The sequence below is a fragment of the Mixophyes fleayi genome, chromosome 2 (genome assembly GCF_038048845.1).
Source record: "Mixophyes fleayi isolate aMixFle1 chromosome 2, aMixFle1.hap1, whole genome shotgun sequence".
Lineage (NCBI taxonomy): Eukaryota > Metazoa > Chordata > Amphibia > Anura > Limnodynastidae > Mixophyes > Mixophyes fleayi.
The window spans coordinates 188,729,002-188,748,917 of record NC_134403.1 but is presented as its reverse complement, the minus strand read 5'-3'; the positions used below and the strand labels follow the sequence as shown (position 1 = coordinate 188,748,917).

The 19,916-nt window shown below is 40.2% G+C and overlaps 1 protein-coding gene across 2 annotated transcripts in view; it reads right to left on the bottom strand.

Annotated features, from left to right (window-relative positions):
* Window positions 1-634: 634 nt before the first annotated feature.
* The window catches only part of STYXL1 (serine/threonine/tyrosine interacting like 1), a 25,787-nt gene continuing 6,505 nt past the window's right edge, over window positions 635-19,916 (bottom strand). For both annotated transcript variants that reach the window (XM_075195131.1, XM_075195132.1), the window contains exons 3-9: window positions 19,759-19,820; window positions 6,686-6,785; window positions 6,472-6,605; window positions 5,060-5,205; window positions 3,989-4,083; window positions 1,968-2,080; window positions 635-1,005 (exon numbers count right to left, since the gene is read on the bottom strand). In XM_075195131.1, the coding sequence (XP_075051232.1) occupies window positions 874-1,005; window positions 1,968-2,080; window positions 3,989-4,083; window positions 5,060-5,205; window positions 6,472-6,605; window positions 6,686-6,785; window positions 19,759-19,820 (782 nt within the window). In that variant the 3' untranslated portion in view covers window positions 635-873. The remainder of the gene's footprint in view (window positions 1,006-1,967; window positions 2,081-3,988; window positions 4,084-5,059; window positions 5,206-6,471; window positions 6,606-6,685; window positions 6,786-19,758; window positions 19,821-19,916) is intronic.

The following is a 19,916-nucleotide window of genomic DNA, read 5'->3' as shown; positions in this document are numbered from 1 at the left end:
CTCTCCCCCACCATCCTTCATGCATTTGGGGAAATAAGGCTACTACGTTTAGTACTTAAAATAGCTGTCTCTGGCCACATGTTTGCATGTCATGCCTCTGAGATCTCCACATCTGGGTCCAGGCCTGAAGGAAAGAACAGCTGGTGGGATAGCCCAAGAGATGTGTTAAAAGAAAGGTTTTAGCTGAGCATTTAAAAAACATCAAAAAGTTGTCCTTGGCAGCTAGTTTGTGTTTTCCTGTGCAGTGACAAAGTCTAGAACGTTGTTAAATTCTGTCTTGAAAGGGTAAATGCCATAAATGTAAATATTAAAATATAATAGTATTACTATAAATCACAACTTCTAATTTACTAGTTGCGTTGTTGTTTCCGTTTAATACATGTTTTTCCCATTAGTGAAAATGAAAAGAAAATCCACTTTTTTACAAATATTTACTAAAGGTTTTGTTCAGTACCTTTTATAGTTTTTTTTTCCCCCGACTAATTTTGGAAAAGTAATTGCAACCACTGAACGCTGAGTTTTAAAAACAGAAATTTAAGGATATTGTGATTAGATTGTGTCCAAGTGAAATTGCTTTCTTAACCAAAAGGTTAAAAAAAACATAAATAACTCAACAAAATATTGTAATGTGGCAATCTGTATATTGCGTCATAAAAGCAATTCTGAAAATGCTGCAGCAGAGATTAATGAATGTTTCATAACTGACACAGCTATACATAAAAACATCTGTTTCCTTTCCTGTTAAAGAATGTAAATAAGGGTATACCAGTTAACTAATGATGTATGAACACTGATGCTTTAGTATATCATGCCAGAGCTCTGTCTATCCCGTGAACACTGATGCATCCATCACAATACTGTCAAAAATACATATCAAAACTTAGGATCCGATATGTCAGTGATCTGCTGCCCTACAATTGTTTTTTCCCATTCTGACAGTTGCTGCACAAACCCTCTGTTTGGTCTCATGTTGGTTTTGCACTGAAGAACATGATTCCAAGCTTCCTGAAAAAGTAAGAAACAACATCAGATCAGCGGGTCATATACAGGAGTTCTCCTAGCCATTCTATTGCCTGATGCTCTTTCTATCACTTATACAAAGTACCATAAACATTTGAATGCACACATTTGTGGTTTTTAATCATTATTGGATTTGCCAAGAAAATACTAATAATTGAGAAGGAAATCCGGTGCCGTGCTGGGTGCCTCCAGAATGTAGCATCAGGACTTCAGCCAACCTCTGTGCAGCTATCTGCCGGCAATCTACTGGCAAAGCATGCTGGGGCTTGCCTGTACTAGAGGCTTGAGACTGTATGTGTGGGGTTTTTAGAACAAACATCATTTTTGTATAGAAATAAGTGCATTAAAAACAAAACACCACAACACCATTGCATGACTTATAAGACTTCATTCCATACTTGCCTACATTTGGCTGTCTCCCTCTGGGAGATCACTGAAGAGGGGTGTAGGGGGGGGGGGGGCTTCGCGAATCGCTTCAATAAGGAACATTTTGTACTAAGAAATTATGACTTCATCAAAGTAGGCACTTGCGTACCTCCCAACACTCCTGGCTTTTGGGATCAGAAAGGGGCTTCATGAGAGCGGGGATGGGCTGATCAGGGCACGATTTGGGAGGATTGTGAGCTCTTAGGGACAAGTCGGAACCAATAGAAGGAAAAACAAACAAACATAGTGTACTTGACTATGTGGCTGAAACAGCACAGAAGGAAGCTAGAAATATAAGGCTGTTTATTTACTAAATGTTACAGTACAGTGTGTACAAACCAATACATAAAAGTGATCTGATCGTATAAAGCTTACTGTTAACGTTTTGCTTGCCTCACAAGTGGAAAACCATTTAATGGAAGTTGAGGGGACATCTAAAAATGTTTACAGTCTCTATGAAACTATAACAAACTGACATTAAGATGTAGGTGGACAGGCTATAACGGTCATCTGCAGATTACCTGGAGGGTGCACTTTCTGTAATGGATGATAAATGCTATCACCATAGTACTGCTGCGGCTGATTCCCAAATCAGAAGAGACAAGTACAGCACAGTTTGGCGCCATATGAGAATCTAGAAAAAACAAAGATATCAGAAAACATGACAGAGCGCCTGATTCATTAAGGAAAGATAAGCAAAAGTAAGTTAGACAAAACCATGTTGCATTGGAGGAGGAGGTAAATTTAAAATGTGATGGCATATTTCTATTTGAGGTAGGGCATGTCCTAGATCAACTTTAAATTTCAGTGTACAAATAAGCTAAGTATTTGTGTGCTACATGAAAAGACAGCCAGTATTTTCCTTATGTGCAAAATAATAACTAATTTGCACACCTTGCATTGTAACATGGTGTTTTCCAGAAATCTTGAGTAAGAAAACAGAGAGATTAGAGTAATACTTATATTAAGACATTTTTATTACTTATGCATTTTAAATATTATTAGTTTGCTTTTACATATCTGAAGTCACTCAATCAAAACATCTACAATAATAATGTAACATGTCACAAGGAAATGAACATGTTTATTTTAGGTGTGTCAAAACAAAGGGTTAGTTTTAGCTCACCATGGCCGCACCTCATTTTGATTTTACTCAAGTCGGGACTTTGGTCAGGTGTTCTTTTCACTCTTTTTGTCTCACAGATTTCTCCAGGTGGAGGCAGGTACCAGCATGGTCAGTAGTTAAGCCCACCACAACCTACTTTCCTTCAGATACCCCTTCCAGGTTTCATTGTATGCTTTTGTATTGCATATTGTGGGACTGATTCACTAAAGAAAGTTAGGTAAAAAATTTGAGTTTTCTGGACAATACCATTTTGCAATGCAAGGGTTGCAAATTAGTTTATTATTTTGTACATAAGATATATACTGTCTATTTTTTCATGTTGCACACAAATACTTGATAGCTTGTATAGCTTGTACACTAAAATTTAAAGTTGATATAGGGAACAAAAGCCAGTATTTACCTTATGTTTGAAATAATAAACTAATATGCACCCCTTGCATTGTAACATGGTTTTGTCCAGGAGAAAACTTAAATAAAAAAATAAAAAAAAGTACTTTCCTTAATGAATCATGCCCTGTGTGTGTAAACAATATTTCAGGCTTGCAACAGTACTAAGCCTGTAAAAGAGCTATAGCCACACTTGATAAGACCATTGTGTAACCTGGTATCTTCAGATAGCATAGAGCCGCTGTTGGCAGGGGGTCTGAAAAGTGTTGGGCATTGCCTGACATACACTCCAGCCCTCGGGAGATAAGAGCCATCAAATTGGTAACCGCGGAAGGCATGATCCAATTCTGGGAAATAAGGACTTCCCATCAGGGAGCCAGAAGAAGAGAACCATCCTGAAGCAGGGAACCATTGGCCAGATAAAAAGCTGTGCCTGGACAATGCAGGAAAACTTGGTAATTGTGAAGGTTGATGTCAGGACTGGTCAGGGGTTACGGCTTCCGCTGGACTGACCACAGAATCATAGGCTACATTGAAGGACCTGCGAGAACCAGCAATCTCCTTCCTTTGTTCTGAGTCCCTGCGGGTCTCATTTATCCAAATTCCATTATATTTATAACAGTGTGCCCATTAAAAGTGTGTGAAATGTGACCTCTGCCTTGCTGGCAGTAATGGGAAAGAAGTTTTGCTACCATGGATTAAGCCTGAATCCAAAACCACACGGTTGACTACCAGGAGATCGGTATTGTACTGTACTTGTATGCCTATGTATTATGATACAACTGCCATAGTGTGATTATGTTAAGCGTTTCTTAAAAGTTCCTAGATCGATCCTATGACAGGGGAGCAATACAGGCAAGTCAATGTCTTAGAACTATTGTAGGATAAATATTTTATTTGTAGAGCTGTCAGAGAAGGATTTTGGCTTTTTTATTATATCATATTGCAGTGAGCAACAAGATGAACCTCTTCTACTTCAATGCCTTCTAAACACATATACGTAAACTAGGACAATCACATAAGACTTACCAATAAACCCGCACGCGCTTAGGAAAAACTGTAGAAGATTTGCATCACATGATTCTGGTACTGCTATGTGTAACACATGTCCATTTATCAGAGATCTAGGAAATAAGGCAATGTCAAACAGCTGTGTATTTTAAACTTTAAATATTGTAAATATAAAGCATTGGTCATTAGCAGTCCATTCGTCAGTAAAAACGCAGTTAAAGTGGCCAGATTTACTTTTAAGCCACTTGGATGCATGCTGAATCTATCCTACCCCCCCCCCCTTCCCCCCCCCAAAAAAAACCCCAAAAACCTGTAAAAACAAAACAAACTTATTGATTTATTTTGTGTCTTACCCTGCCCTGTTCTATCTTGTTGAATAAGTAATAAATCAATTGGATATCATCAAGTTTGCATATAAAGTATATTTGAACATACATTTAAGGGGGCATAGTTTTTCCGGTTTTATTGTTGGAATGAATGCTCTTCTTTCTCATTTTCAAAGTTTGTCCCTTTTCACTGTGCTAAAAAACAATTATACCTACTGCGTACTAACAGAGTCTGCACCAGATCCATTGACTGAACAAAGAAATCGATATCTACAGGTGAAACCAGACTGCTGTGCAATAATCTCAGCAGCACATCCTGTTAGTTTATTTATTGGAGTGCAGCAATGTTTTCAATGTACCAGCATCCTTTTTTACACATTGGATTCAAGTGCTTCACAAACGTTGCCACTTTCAATATGTAATTTACTGCTTTTATCAGCAATGGCTGTAATCCGCACCCATTTATTTAATTCTACTTGGGATAAACCATCTGATATTTTCAAGGCTATTGTTAGGATACAGCCTGCCTACACACACCATACATTGATGTTTTACATATGTAACATTACAGTGCCCAAATTTATATTTAAAAGCATAGAACACAAACACTGTTGCATGGTAGTGTCCCTTAATTAACGGGTTGCTTGAACAGGAATTGTATTTTATTTTAAGCAATTTTGAGTATAAAACCGACGACTGACAAATGGTATACCAATTTTACAGTACTATATTTACTCATATCATCTACAGAATGTTTACTTACAGATTTGTAGATTCTAGTGAAATGTTAACTTGAGATTTAATCTTCATATTTTTTTGAATGTGGTGGTCATTGGCTTGCCGTTGGTTACCCATGTACAGCAAACCAGGTATGATTTCAATAGGATATGGCTGAAATTCATCTATTTCCTATAGGAAAGGAAGAAATCAGTTTAACAATGGTGTTATCAAACTTCAATGGACGAAGCATAATATCTTACAATGTTTAGAGAGCCTGAAGAAATTCAACATTCATCATCATCATCATCTATTTATATAGCGCTGATTCCACAGCACTGTACAGAGAACTCATCCACATCAGTCCCTGCCCCATTGGGGCTTACAGTCTAAATTCCCTAACACACACACAGACAACACACACACAGACAAAAACATTCAAAATTATTTTCAGATAAATAATATAATTACTTATTAAATTGTGGCTAGATTGTGTGTGTGGATATGCCCCTTCTCCCTACAATTATTGTCCTCTGTATGCAGTCGTAAGTGTCATTTATGTTGGAACATGAATTGCGTTCTTTGGCATATGTTTCGGTTTCTCGCATGCACAGGGTGAAAAAACACAAAATAGCCATGTAAATGGACTTACACTTAATGAATCAGGCCATTAGTGTATTATACACATTTTATAGATTACTTTCAAATACATTTAGCTTTAGAAATCACTTGTCACTGATCTCAGTCAAAAAGTGTTGACAATCCCGGCTTGGTTTACACAGTCTGTGAGAAAGTCATTCTTATAAATTTTGAATGTAACCTGAAATCAAGGCACACTCTCTTTTTCATCTCTTCTAATAATTAAATAACACATTTTTTAATTAATTCATACCCTTCATAAGTAAATAACTCTAGAAACGAAATTTTAATTTACCTTCTGTAAATTGTAGTTCTCAAATTGTGAGTCACTACAGCCTGAATCATTTTATACAGATAACACATTTCCAAGTGACTTCTAATATCTGTAATAATGTAGAGTAGGAGGGTGCAATATTCTTTATAATACCCAATTTTCCTAAAGAACACTGAAGTGATGGCATTAAACCTCACAGATTAGAAACGATGACATCAGCACTTAGTGATTATATAGATATTATTTACAGGAGTTTCTACATATATTAGCATCACTTGTATATTATTTAAATGTTAAAATATTCATGGATGATTAGAATTTTATTAAACCCTCTTTTACATAACTTGTATAACTTCAATAACTGTTACAAACAGTAGACAAGGCTCATCACAATACAACATCCTGGGTTGCATCGTCTAGTGGCAAGAGAAAGCTTCTAATAATTTTAAAATGAAAATCAGGACAACCCTGTGACCTGAAGTTTGCTCAAACTATAAAATTCATCTCAAGATTTTTTAGAAGATTAGAATGCCCTTACTGTTTACCTGAGGCATCCAAAAAACCTTCTGAGACCTGAAGAAGTGGTAGTAGCCAGAGAATTCCTCATAGCCTCCTTTGAGCACCATCACTGGGTGACGACAGAGTTGTGACATGACTGTGGCACAGTCTATTGCTTGGCCTGTGAAGTAGTTTGGAAGTTAAACCTATGTTGTTTCACTGTGGCTTTAAAAAGATAAGTAGTGAATAATATTCTCTTGCCTTCACCATCCAAAGAATTAGTTCGACTGTCATACACCACGCAGTATGTCATGCAGTCCAAATCTACAGATTCTGGTAACTGGAAACACATGGCTTCATCCTATGGGAATGAAATCAGAGCAATAGTACACAGCAGAGCATACACTGTCAGATATGATATTTCACAACATGATTATTTGCTATTAAACCATTAAACCACAGGGGGACTGCAACGCTAGGAGCCCACCAGAGAGGGTGTGGCCAGACATCATAGAGGCGAGACCAGACACTAGAGGGGGAGTGGTCAGCCCACGGAGGACAGCTAGCACCATAGTGTAGTATATAAAGAATGCAGTGTGTATATAAAGAGTACACAGTCTTGACCTGCCCCTTAGATTGAGTAGAACAGTCACCAAAAATCAGGATTGTCCCGCTAGAATCAGAACATTTGACAGACTGTCCTACCTGTTCTTGTCATTCTCACCACCTGTGGCTGCTAGTTTTTTTAGTTGTGGCTTGTCTGGATCCTGGAATGTTGGGGGCCATATTTGGCAAAAAAAATTAGCACATTTAGAAAATTCCAACCAGCCCCGGCGTTAACTCAATAGGACCCACAATTAATAATTAGGTCTTCCTCCAGCTCCAACATTAAAGTAATAGTATTTCCATTTAATAAATAAACCTATTTCCCTCCCTCAAATAAGCCCCTGCAATAGATTAATAGCATATACATATAATAAATATACCTATTCCAGCAACCGTCACTGCCATTAAATAATTCATATTCACATTTAATAAATAAACCTCATGCTCCTCAAACTCAGCCCCACATTCAATTAATAGTCCCCAAACCACCCCATCTTAAATTAATAGACCCCACTATAAAATTAAATTGCCCCACCATCACCCTACAAACAAAATAGCACCCATTAATTAGCCACCACCTACCACACACACATATTACATTGCCACAAGCCTGCTGTGCCATCACACACACATTACTGTGTCCCTTCATCACCATGCTGTGCCTCCTTATCATCACACTGCGCCCTCCATGCACCCTCCATGCTGCTTTTGCCCCCCTTCTTCTGGTCCCTCTTTATCACACTGTACCATGCTGCTTTTGCCCCCCCCCCTTCTCTTGGCCCCCCTTCATCACCCTGTGCCATGCTGCTTTGGCCCCGCTTCACACTCTGCCATGCTGCTTTGGCCCCATTCACACTCTGATATGCTGCTTTGGCCCCCCTTCACACTCTGCCATGCTGCTTTGGCCCCCCTTCATACTCTACCATGCTGTCTTTGCCCCCATTCACACTGTGCCATGCTATCTTTGCTCCCCCTTCACTCTTTGCCATGCTGCTTTTGCTCCCCCTTCACTCTCTGCCATGCTGCCTTTGCCCCTCTTCACACTCTGCCATGCTATATTTGCTCCCCCCCCTTCACACTCTGCTATGCTGTCTTTGCTACCCCCTTGCTTCTGTTTCTTCACTTACCTTTTCTATCGGCTTCTTTCTTCTCTTTTCTTCTCTTCTTCCGTCTTATTTCTTCTTGCGAATCCTCTCTGCGCTGCTCTTCACTGAACATCGGGCGCGATGTCACGACCGACATTCAGTGCGGACAGAGCAGAGAGGAAGGAGGAAGGGCGCCGGCGCCGCGATCACGTATGCTTTTTTTTTATTAAAGTGTCTGCTCTCCCCCACCAACGAAGAGTAGAGCGATCAGTGTCGGGGCCTACCGGGGGATAGCCCGGCTCCCCTGTGGGCTAGTCCGACCCTGCATAGACATCTAGTTTTGTTTCTATAGCTGCCTTTACCATGCCTGGCTTAACCATTAAAAACTCTTCACAAACTGTTTTCAATTATTTATTTTAACCACAATCATGAATATTTACAAATAGTTGTAGCTGATCTAGTTCATTGACTATGCTTTTTGTACTGCCATTCACAGATTTAGTATAACCGTCATCACTCCTCACACAAACCGAGAAAATCTTACAAAAATTAAAAACCAACACACCCTTTCCACAGTAATTTTAAAAATATAATCTATGATAATAATAATAATAATAATAATAATAATATGGCGTCCACTCCAATGTAGGCAGCAGCAATATATAGAAACAACAAAAACATTCCATATAGAAGGGAAACAGAAAGGTTACATGATGATAGGATTAAATATCTTTAATTTTCATAAAAGCTGTTTACTTTTTAGCACAAATATCACAATCACATGTTCCATATTAGCACACCTGGCAGACCAATTTAGACATGTGAGCATTGTGTGTATGGTTAAGAAGATGTTACTTTCATAAGATGGAAATATCAATGACCAATCATGTTTGATGTGTATTTGATCTTCATGTTTTATGAACAATGAGTAAACTATTGTCATATTACAATTTATGAGGTTGAAGCTATATCATATTTATTATTTCTTCAGTGTCAGGCAAACCATCCACACCAGTATATATAAATATAATACTAATAGATTACTAATAGCACCTCTGCCTCACAGCACTGGGGTCATGAGTTCAATTCCCAACCATGGTCTTATCTGTGTGGAGTTTGTATGTTCTCCCCGTGTTTGCATGGGTTTCTTCCGGGTGCTCCGGTTTCCTCCCTCACTCCAAACACATACTAGTAGGTTAATTGGCTGCTATCAAAATTGACCCTAGTCTGTCTGTCTGTCTGTGTGTATGTTAGGGAATTTAGACTGTAAGCTCCAATGGGGCAGGGACCGATGTGAATGAGTTCTCTGTACAGCGCTACGGAATCAGTGGCGCTAGATAAATAAATGATGATGATGATTATAACTAATACAGCCTTATCTCATTGCTTAGGAGGAGCTTCTACTGATAGCCTATAAATGCATCAAACATAAGACGAAAAAGAGAAGAGCCTGCTATCTTCAAATAGTGCAGTCTTCAACATAGTGAAATATAAAATAAATAAAATAATTTCTGCAAAATAGATTTATTAAAAATAAGCTAAATATGATGTAACAAGGGGAGACATTTAACTGGCAATCTGCAGAGAAAGGATGCAAACAGAGTAACATATTTGGACAGCAGTGCACCTAGTTTAAGGATAAACAGATGGAGGACATATTTGTGACAAAATAATGGTATAGAGTCTGATTTGACTTACAATTTATGAAAGTGCCTTTTCTCACAGCTACAGGGCATGTCTGCAGTAAGAGTAATCAAACAGAAGCTGGGAGTGTAAAAAAAGCAAGACGTTGTTTGTATGTGTTTTACCAGAAGTGTGCTCTTGCCACAACTGGTGTGAGAAGTGCGAAGGCTCTGGGAAGCAAGTTTCCGCTACCCAACCCACGTAGAAGTTAACATGGAGGATGTTTAGAGATCCCTTGTCGGGATCTGCCTCCGGCTGCACTGCAGCATCGCCCATGGAGATGCTGCTTTGCCTCTGCAGCTCCTGTCTGCTGGACTAATGTTTGACTGTTTTTATTGCATCAGGCCTGCAGTACCTCTGGCTTACCGGAGGTGCTGCTACTGTACTATTGCCTTTTCTCTCACTAGCAGGAGTTAACCTACTCCTTTTTTTTAACTACTGCACCTGTGTCACTGATTATATATGCCCATTCCTCACAATACTCCTTGCTGGTCATTGTTGTTTCCTTGGACTTCCTGCAAGCTACAATCTGTTTCCATGTATCCCAGGTTTTGGCTCTTAACCTTTGTTCAGCTTAGTTCATCTGTAACTGCTGTTTGTATTCACTGCTATTTGCCTGTTTCCAGCCACACCTGGATATGTGTTATTTATGTTTAGCTTTACCTGGTCTGTGCCTTCCCTGCATATCTGGATTGAGTTATTACTTTAATAAAACAGTTTATGTTTTCACCATACTCCTGGCTTCATAGCTGTAATTACAAGATCCCAGTTAGATTACAGTTATTAGAACAGAAATGTGACAGCCCTCGTAATGAAGCCGCTGCGCAGTAAGAGCAGCAAGCTCAGGTGCTACGAGTTGCAAAGGCAGAGAAAGAAAACACCAGGCTCTAAAGGGAAGAGTTAGTGAAGTATGACAGAAATGTACCACCTGGTCTGGCTCTGCAGAAAATGTCGCCAGCAGAAGACATAGAAGCATATCTGGGGGTAAATGTATTAACATGCGGGTTCTTCAACACCCGTGAGTTCAGCGTCTTCGGCGATTAAATTTAAAGCGGCGCTGCATTGTAAAGGGAAGTTTCCCTTTACAAGGCAGCGCCGCTTTAAATTTAATCGCCGAAGACACTGAACTCGCGGGTGTTGAAGAACCCGCATGTTAATACATTTACCCCCTAGTGTCCTTTGAGAGAGCTGCAAAAAGGATAAAATGGACTCCTGAAGTTTGGGCTGAGAGGCTGGCACCATATCTGACTGGCGAAGCTCAGCGAGCTTATATGGGTCTGGATGAGGACTGGGCATCTGATTATCTGTGTCTAAAGATGGAGATATTGGCTCGCACTGGGGTTTTGGGGCCAAGCCGGGCCAGCACTACATGAATGGCATTATGATAAAGACAAACTAGTCAGAGCACAATTGGCTGAGTTGTCCAGAGTGTAAAAAAAAATGGCTGCAGCCTGAGGAGAATTCGCCTACCCGAATTACTGAAGTTCTTGCGATAGATCACTGCATCCGTGGTCTGGAACGCGGTCTGCAAAAGCCAGGATTGACAATCCATGCTACAGGGCACAATGGCAAAACTGCTATGGACAGATGGCCAGTTACAAAGGTGTCTAATCTGAAGTTCTGTAAATGTGGTGATCCAGGCCACATTAGGACCAAGTGTTCTAAACTACTGGAACCCATGGACTGTTCTGTTGCACATGTTGAACCTTCTTTCCTAAGCTGTTGTACCATGAGTCCCACATCAGGAAGTCCTTGTTTGTTCCGGGTGACTGTGTTTATAAACCAAAATCTTGTCTTGGCATTGGTTGACTCTGGGAGTGAACTTATGTTGGTTTCTAGCTCTGCTGTGTTGGAAACCATAACTAGACGGTTGCCCAAGGTGAAGGATATGTGTTATTGCGTTCATGGGACGACTGAGGAGTATGAGAGAACAGTTCCCAGTCACACTTAAAAACTAAACAGTTATGGTGGTGGCTGCCATAGCGCCTAAACTCCCATATCCACTCATTCTGGGGAGAGACTTCCCACTGTTTAAATAGGTCCTCAGTGAGCGGGTCCGGCAACTGATGCAATTGGTTGCAAGTCTGGTCTTAAAGGATCTGCTGAAGAATCCACAACGTCTGGATATCGATCTTTGGGAAACTCCAAATTGGAATGCTATCCTGGGGGTTATGGCAGGAGTTCCACAAAAGCATCCATCTGCAGGGAAGCATGGAGAGTCCAAACTAGCATTTGCTTGCTAACATCTCGGATGAGCCCACCCAAGCCTGTCAGTGAGGATACAGACTGGTCCGCATTACCAATTTTGTTTTCCTCTTCTGGACTTTGCTCGTAACCAACTTAATGATGCAACTTTATAACATGCTTTTAAAAGTGTGACTGAGGTGAATGATATAGTGAAAGACGCCCAGACTGCAGAAGGTATACCATATTTTGCTATCAAAAATAACTTTCTGTATAGCGTTGCTATTGTACAGGGGGTAAAAGTAGAACATTTAATGGTTCCTCAGGTCCACATACCCCTTGTATTAAAAGCAGCAAATACACATGTCTGTGGAGGACATCTGGGGGAGGATAAAACAAGGGAACGAGTTATGCTTAGGTTGTACTGGCCCGGTGTAAACATGACAGTGAAAAGGTATTCCCAGTCCAGTCCCATTTGTCAGAGAACCTGTCTTAAACGCATGTACAGGGCACCTCTCATCCCAATAGTACAAGTTTCCATTGAACGGATAGCCATAGTTTTTGTGGGGCCACTGAAGAAATCTGCTCGTGGACACCAATATACACTAGTGGTGCTTGACTATGCAACCATATATCCAGAGGCAGTTCCCCTACGAAACATAGAGTCCAGCACCATAGCTAAACAACTTGTAATGATGTTCACATGCTTGGGAATACCCAAAGAAATTCTCACAAACCAGGGCACCCTGTTCATTTCCAAACTGATGAAACACATGTGACAGTTGTCAGGGGTGACTGCTCTTCACACCTCCATATACCATTCACAACAGATAGCTTGGTGGAGCGTTTTAACCACACATTAAAGCACACGCTCAGGAAAGCCGTGGCGCAGAAAAAAAAAAAGATTAGGACACTCTTATTCCCTATTTGCTGTATGTCATCAGTGAGGTACCTCAGGCCTCATCAGGGTTTAGTCCATTTGAATTCAGGAGACAGCCCAGGAGTATATTGGATATGTTAAAGGAAGGGTTTTAGCAGCAAGGCCCAAAGGAGCCAAATCTGGTACAATTTGTGTCCCAAATGTATGAGAGGCCCATTGTATAACAACATGTAAAAGAGGCTCAGGAACAGAAGAGAAGTTATGATAAAAATGCTATAGTTCAATCTTCCAAGGTCCTAGTCCAGTTTTCAACCCAGGAAAGCAAACTTTTTGGCCACTGGCAAGGTCCATATAAAGCCATAGAGGCTGTCAGTTCTGTTAATTACAGAGTCAGTCAGTTGGGGAGAAGAAGAAGGAGAAGGAAGGAACAAATACACCCCGTCAATCTCCTTAAATCTTGGTATGATGAGGACACCTCTCCTCGGGTAGTGAGAACTGTCAATGAAAAATCTGAATTGCCCATTGAGTCAGCTTTGTCAATTAAGCAGAAACAACAGACTGAGGAAATGATACGCTGGAACAGAGATGTCTTCTCTTTCATTCCTGGATGCACTACTTTAATTGAACACGACATTGTCACTCCGTCAGAAATGCAGAAACCGTACTGCATTTCCAAGGCCAGAAAGGCTGACTTAAGAAAAGAGATTGAGAAAATGCTCCAGCTAGACGTGATTGAGGAGTCCACTAGTGAGTGGAATAGCCCCATTGTGATTGTTCCGAAACCCGGTGGGACTATTAGCTTCTGCAATGACTTAAGGTGCTTAAACAGAATGGCCTATCTGATGCCACGTGTGGATGAATTGGTAGAAAATCTAGCTGGTAGTAACTATCTGACTGCTCTTGATCTTACAAAAGGGTATTGGCAAGTTCTCCTCACTTCCACAGCCAAGCCAAAGGCCACATTTTCCACCCCTGATGGTCTCTTCGAATATAAAGTTCTATCCTTTGGGTTGCATGGGGCTCTGCCACCTTCCAAAGGGCCATGAATAAATTGCTGACCACACACAGCTTATACAGCCACTTATTTATTTATTATTATTTATTCTGTGTGGAGTTTGTATGTTCTCCCTGTGTTTGCGTGGGTTTCCTCCGGGTGCTCCGGTTTCCTCCCACACTCCAAAAACATACTGGTAGGTTAATTGGCTGCAATAAAAAAAAATAAAAAAAATTTACCCTAGTCTTTCCCTGTCTGTCTGTGTGTGAGTGTGTGTCTATAGTAGGGAATTTAGACTGTAAGCTCCAATGGGGTAGGGACTGATGTGAATGAGTTCTCTGTACAGCGCTGCGGAATTAGTGGCGCTATATAAATAAATGATAATGATGATGATGATGATGATTATTTAGATGATATAATAATTTATATCCCAGACTGGAAGTCAGATCTGGCCAAGGTCGAGGCCGTCTTAGCTTCATTGAGGTCTGCAGGATTAACAGCTAATGCAGAAAAATGTGTCATAGCCATGAGAGAAGCCAAATACTTGGGGTGCATTGTTGGGCAAGGGCAAGTAAAACCCAAACTAGGCAAGGTGGAGGCAGTCAAAAGTTGGGCAAGACCATAAAATAAATCGCAGTTAAGAACCTTTCTAGGCTTAGTAGATAACTACAGACAATTCTGAATCCATTTCACAACTAGAGCTGCTCCACTTGCGGACATGTTAAAAAATAGATTAGCCTGGTCTGAATGCAGAAGCGGCTTGCTTAGATGTTCGCTTAGCCCTCTGTTCCTCTCCAGTCCTACAAGTATCTGAGTTTTCCCGGAGGTTCTTCCTCCAAATTGATACCTCTGGTGTCAGCTTAGGTGCAGTCCTATCGCAGGAGATGGATGAAATAGAAAACCTTGTCCTGTACCTAAGTCAGAAGTTACTTCCTAGAGAGCAAAAATACGCCATAAAATGGGCTACAGAAGCTCTGCACTGTAATCTCCTAGGCAGAGAATTCACGTTAAAAACAGATCATGCACCATTGCGGTGGACCATCTGGGAGGTACATGTCAAGGTAACCAGCTAGTTCTTGGCACTGCAACCTTTCAAGTTCTCAGAAGAACATAGACCCAGGATTCTGCATAAAAATGCATAAAATGCATAAAAATGTAGCTGTATTGTCACGAAAATTTGCGCTCCTCACGAAGTCCGCGCTCCCCTATTTGGTGATGCTAGGGGGGAATGGGATAGGTAACAAAGGAAAACATTTAGCTGACAATCTGCAAAGAAAGAATGCAAGCAGAGTAACACATTTGGGCAGCAGTGCACCTAGTATAAGGATAAACAGGTGGAGGACATATGTGTGACAAAATAATGGTATAGAGTCTGATTTAACTTACATGGGTTGAAAGTGCCTTTTCTCACCGCTACAGGTCCTGACAGCAGTAAGAGTAATGAACCAAAAGCAGCTGATGAGAACTCCTTTTTAAAGGGAAGGTGGGAGTGTCACTTGCCCATCAAGCTAGGGCTGTGGGAAGAGTGTAGGTATAAAAACCTGTTTGTTTCATTGTTCAATGTAACCAGTGCTAGAAAAGCTGGCCTGTGTCTAGAGAGCTAGTCTCTGTTTATTTAGTGTTTAGGGTCACAAGATGGAATCTTTATGTTGTCAAGTACTTTATCGTCCTGACATTAAAACAAAGTAAAAAGCAAGAAGCTGTTCGCATGTGTTTCACCAGAAATGTGCTCTTGCCACATTGAAGCAGTGGCTTAGTGGTTAGCAATTCTGCCTCACAGCACTGGGGTCATAGTTTGAGTCCTGACCATGGCCTTATCTGTGTGAAGTTTGTATATTCTCCCTGTATTTACGTGGGTCTCCTCTGGGTGCTCAGGTTTTCTCCCACACTCCAAAAAAACATAGTAGATTAATTGGCTGCTATCAAATTGACCATAGTCTGTGAGTGTGTGTATATTAAATAATTTAGACTGTAAGTCTGAGTAGGGCAGGGACTGATGTGAGTGAGTTCTCTGTACAGCACTGTGGAATTAGTGGTTTTCTATAAATAGCTGCTGCTGCTGATGATGTGATGAAATAAAGAGAACGTGAGTAAAATATTTTTTGGAGTATAACTCAATGAGATCAATAATATACCCAATAGTAGCTTTCAGAATGAAGGTGTTTACTGATAATGCAGCATTATACATTAAAAAGTTCACTGTATCTCAGGAAAAGCAACGTTAGTAGAAATAGAATATTATGACACTAAATTAATTCTTAACTTTTTCTAAATTACTGATATAACCTAAGAGGTGAAACAATCGTTGGGACTGAAACAATATTTCCAGAAGCAGAGTATTGTAACATTTGTAACTTAATTTTGATGTTTCTGAATTCACCCTTAGGTTATCACTTGTTTGCTAAGCATTTATTTGCCAAAAAATTAAACTGATCAATGAATGGCTAATAATAATTCCTATACCAGAACAGAGAAAATTACATTTGGTATAGCATATCTGATATTGTGTTATTATCTGATATAGAGCATTATATTATATTTTATTTATAACATGCCACACAATGTCTGCTGCACCATACAGAGAGCATACAGTAAAACAGTAGAACATAACATTACAGTACAATACATACAATATAGACAAAACATACTATACAACACACAGCGTCAAACAGCAAACTAGCATCAATGAGATACAGGGTGGGGTATAGCCTTTCATTATTACATGGGGAGAAGGTCATGAGGAGAGAAGGACGAAATGGGAAGCAAATTACTACAAGCTGATCCTGTGCCAATGAGCATGGGCTCAGCAAACAGGTACAGAGTGTTAGGCTTTCATCTGCTGTGCATTCTGCTTCTTACTCAGACCTGATATGTAGGTGTGTTGTATCCCTCTGAGTGCTGCACTCAAGGCCAGTGATAGAGATACACACTAGCCTCCTGGTTCCTGAATCTGTGTTCTGTGTGTACTTCTGATCTTTCATCAGTAGTTCCTAGCTTTGCATTTGTTTGCCTCGGGGTTCCTGATACCAAGCTTTGCATATTATAGTATACTGGTTCCTGGCTCTGCTTTTACTTGTCTTCTGACTCCTGATATCTGGTTTTGCATATGTACACTATTCATATAGCTCTACACCAGGCTTGTCCAACCCGCGGCCCACGGGCTGCATGCAGACTTCATTTCCAAGTAACACCAACTTCATTTCCAAGTAAGTTTAATATGTTAACTATGTTTTCTATGGTTTTTTGGATGATCAGCTATCGTTAGTGTATTTTATGTGCAGCCCAAACCAACTCGTCTTCCAATGTGGCCCAGGGAAGATGGACAGGTTGGACACCCCTGCTCTACACAATGGTAATTATCATTTGCTCACTCTACAGGGCTTTACAGTGATCTCTGGACTCTGTGTTATATTCCTGCATTGCCTTAAAGACTCTGAAAATCTACACTGGCATTGCCTCAGAGACTCTGTGTTATATTCCTGCCCTGCCTCAGAGACTGTTATATTCCTGCGTTGCCATAAAGACTGTGTTATTTTCCTAAATTGTCTTCTGACTGTGATTCTTTTCTGCATTACCTCAGAACCCGCGTTATCACCGGTCTACTCTTTGCTTACTGACAAATCCATTGAGCTTGAGCTCTGTCCATCATTATATATGGTGTACTGCAATAAACTCCATACTGTTTTTACTATAACATCACCTTGTAATGATATCCTAACACTGGTTTAGAGAGCCTGGTTGAAGCCTTGGAGAGAAGTGGAGAACCTGATTGGGAGAGGAAGTGAGTTTCAGAGGGGAGCAGCAGCATTAATGTTTTATTGGAGTGGAAGAAGTGGGAGGAATAGAGGCCAGAGAGAAGGAGGATGCAGTAGTCTAGGTGAGACAAAATAAAGTGGATGAGACTATTGGTTGCCTCCAGGATGAGAGGGTCTAATCATCATCATTATGAGTTATTTTATATAGCTCCACTAATTTCGCAGCACTGTACAGAAAACTTCTTCACATCAGTCCCTGCCCCATTAGAACTTACAGTCTAAATTCCCTAACATACACATACACACAGACTGAGAGAGACTATGGTCAATTTAATAGCAGCCAATTAGCCTACTGGTCTGTTTTTTAGTGTGGGAGGAAACCAGAGCACCCACAGGAGAACCACGCATACACACGGAGAACAAACATACCCCACACAGATTCGGCCATGGTTGGGAATTGAACTCATAACCCCAGTGCTGTGAGGCAGAAGTGCTAACCAGAAAGCCACAGTGCTGGCCCTGTGCTGATCCTTGTGATATTTCGAAGGTTGAAGTGGCATGATTGGGAGAGGTATTGAATGTGGGCAGTAAAAGAGGGAAGATTCAAGGAAAATTCCTAGGCAGTGGACTTACAGGACAGAGGATAGGTTAATGTTGTCAAAGGCTATAGAGATGAGGTGAGGGGACTTGGGAGGGTGTCATCAGCATAGAGATGGTATTGGAAGCTGAAAAAGCTGATGAGATTGCTGTGGGAAAATGCCGATAGGTAGTGGAAATTGGAAAAGAGAAATGACCCCTGAGGCAGCAAGAATGTCATTAGTATTGGTGAGGGCAGTTTCCGTGGAGTTACGGAGACAAAAGCCAGATTGCAGTGTAGCAAGGAGGGAATGGGAGTAGAAGAAGGTGGTGAGACAATCCGCTCAAAGAGCTTGGAGGCGAAGGAGTAGAGAGATAGAGCAGTAGTTGGAGAGAGTCTGGGTCTAGAAAAAAAGTGATAGGAAAGGGAGGGTTGCTGTTCAGGAAACTGAGACTAGGTAGATAAGACTAGATAGGGTAGCAGTCAAGGATAGAATGATGTGCGATACAGGATAGAAAGAGCTGCAGTTAAGCATGGGTGATAGTAATTAATAAGGCAATTTACTTACAGCCCAAACGTAAGACGCGTGATGGTGAAGCAAGTACAAGGAGCTGAGGAAGTAGGCTGATATGAAGGGGTCCAGGTAGTGACAAAATGAGCACATGAGGGTTATAGTACATGCATAGTGAAGAGACCCAATAGCAGCAGGAAGGGTAATATGTAGTCACAATAACAGTGTTGATTGTAAAGTAGGTGGTAGTAGTAGGAGGGTTGATTGGAGTGTATAAGACAGTAATGTTATATCCATATAATTTTTTTTTATTTTTTAAATGAAATAGATATTGATTAATTATTCCACTCCTCATTAAATGATCAAGCTATACGAAGCTATAGTGTCACAAATAATGGCGTCTATAGTACACTATGCCCAAAAGTGCAGCAACAGAACATAGCCATGTCTTTTTCCTATTACGATCGATCATGTTTATTATCTGCCCAGTGAACAGATTTTATTGCTGCATTAAAAGCTCAGAACTATCCAATGAGAAGGGCAAGTCTTTAGAAACCTGACTTAAAAAGAGAGAGACATCAAATTGAGGATTTGAGAGGCATACTTTGGGGCCTGATTTGTGACCAGAAGTACAATTGACTTTCTTCTCCTGCATAATCATTATAGTTATATAGGACTCCTGTTATTTCACTTTTTTAATTTGCAACTTTGTAACTGTTTACAAGCTTACAAATATATCATTTGTATTATCTGTCAGAGGTATAAGCATGGTATATATCATATTAAAGCTAAAAACATTAATGCCTTATGTCTTTAGATGTTCTTAACAAATCCACAAGACATTTTTTTTTGTTTGTTTTTTTAAAGAACGTAACTGTTTCTTTACTGTGTAAACCGTGTTTAATGCTGGAGTGCAATATGTTAACCCATGGCAGAATGGATCCCTTGCAGTAGACCACCAAACTGCAATAATCCAGAATTCAATGATCGACACAGACTGTTAGTATAAAGAAATGAGCAAACGGCATTTGACTATGTTTATTTGTAATCTATTATTACCTGCTTTGCTCTTCTTGCAGTTATAATGTGACTCTCATTATACTCTCGCTTGGAACGTGCATCTACGAGAAAGTAATATTAAATAATAAGTGAACAGTAGGTTGAAAGGCGGCGTGAAGATAAGAAAAGATAACTCAAAATACTTATGTGGGCTTATA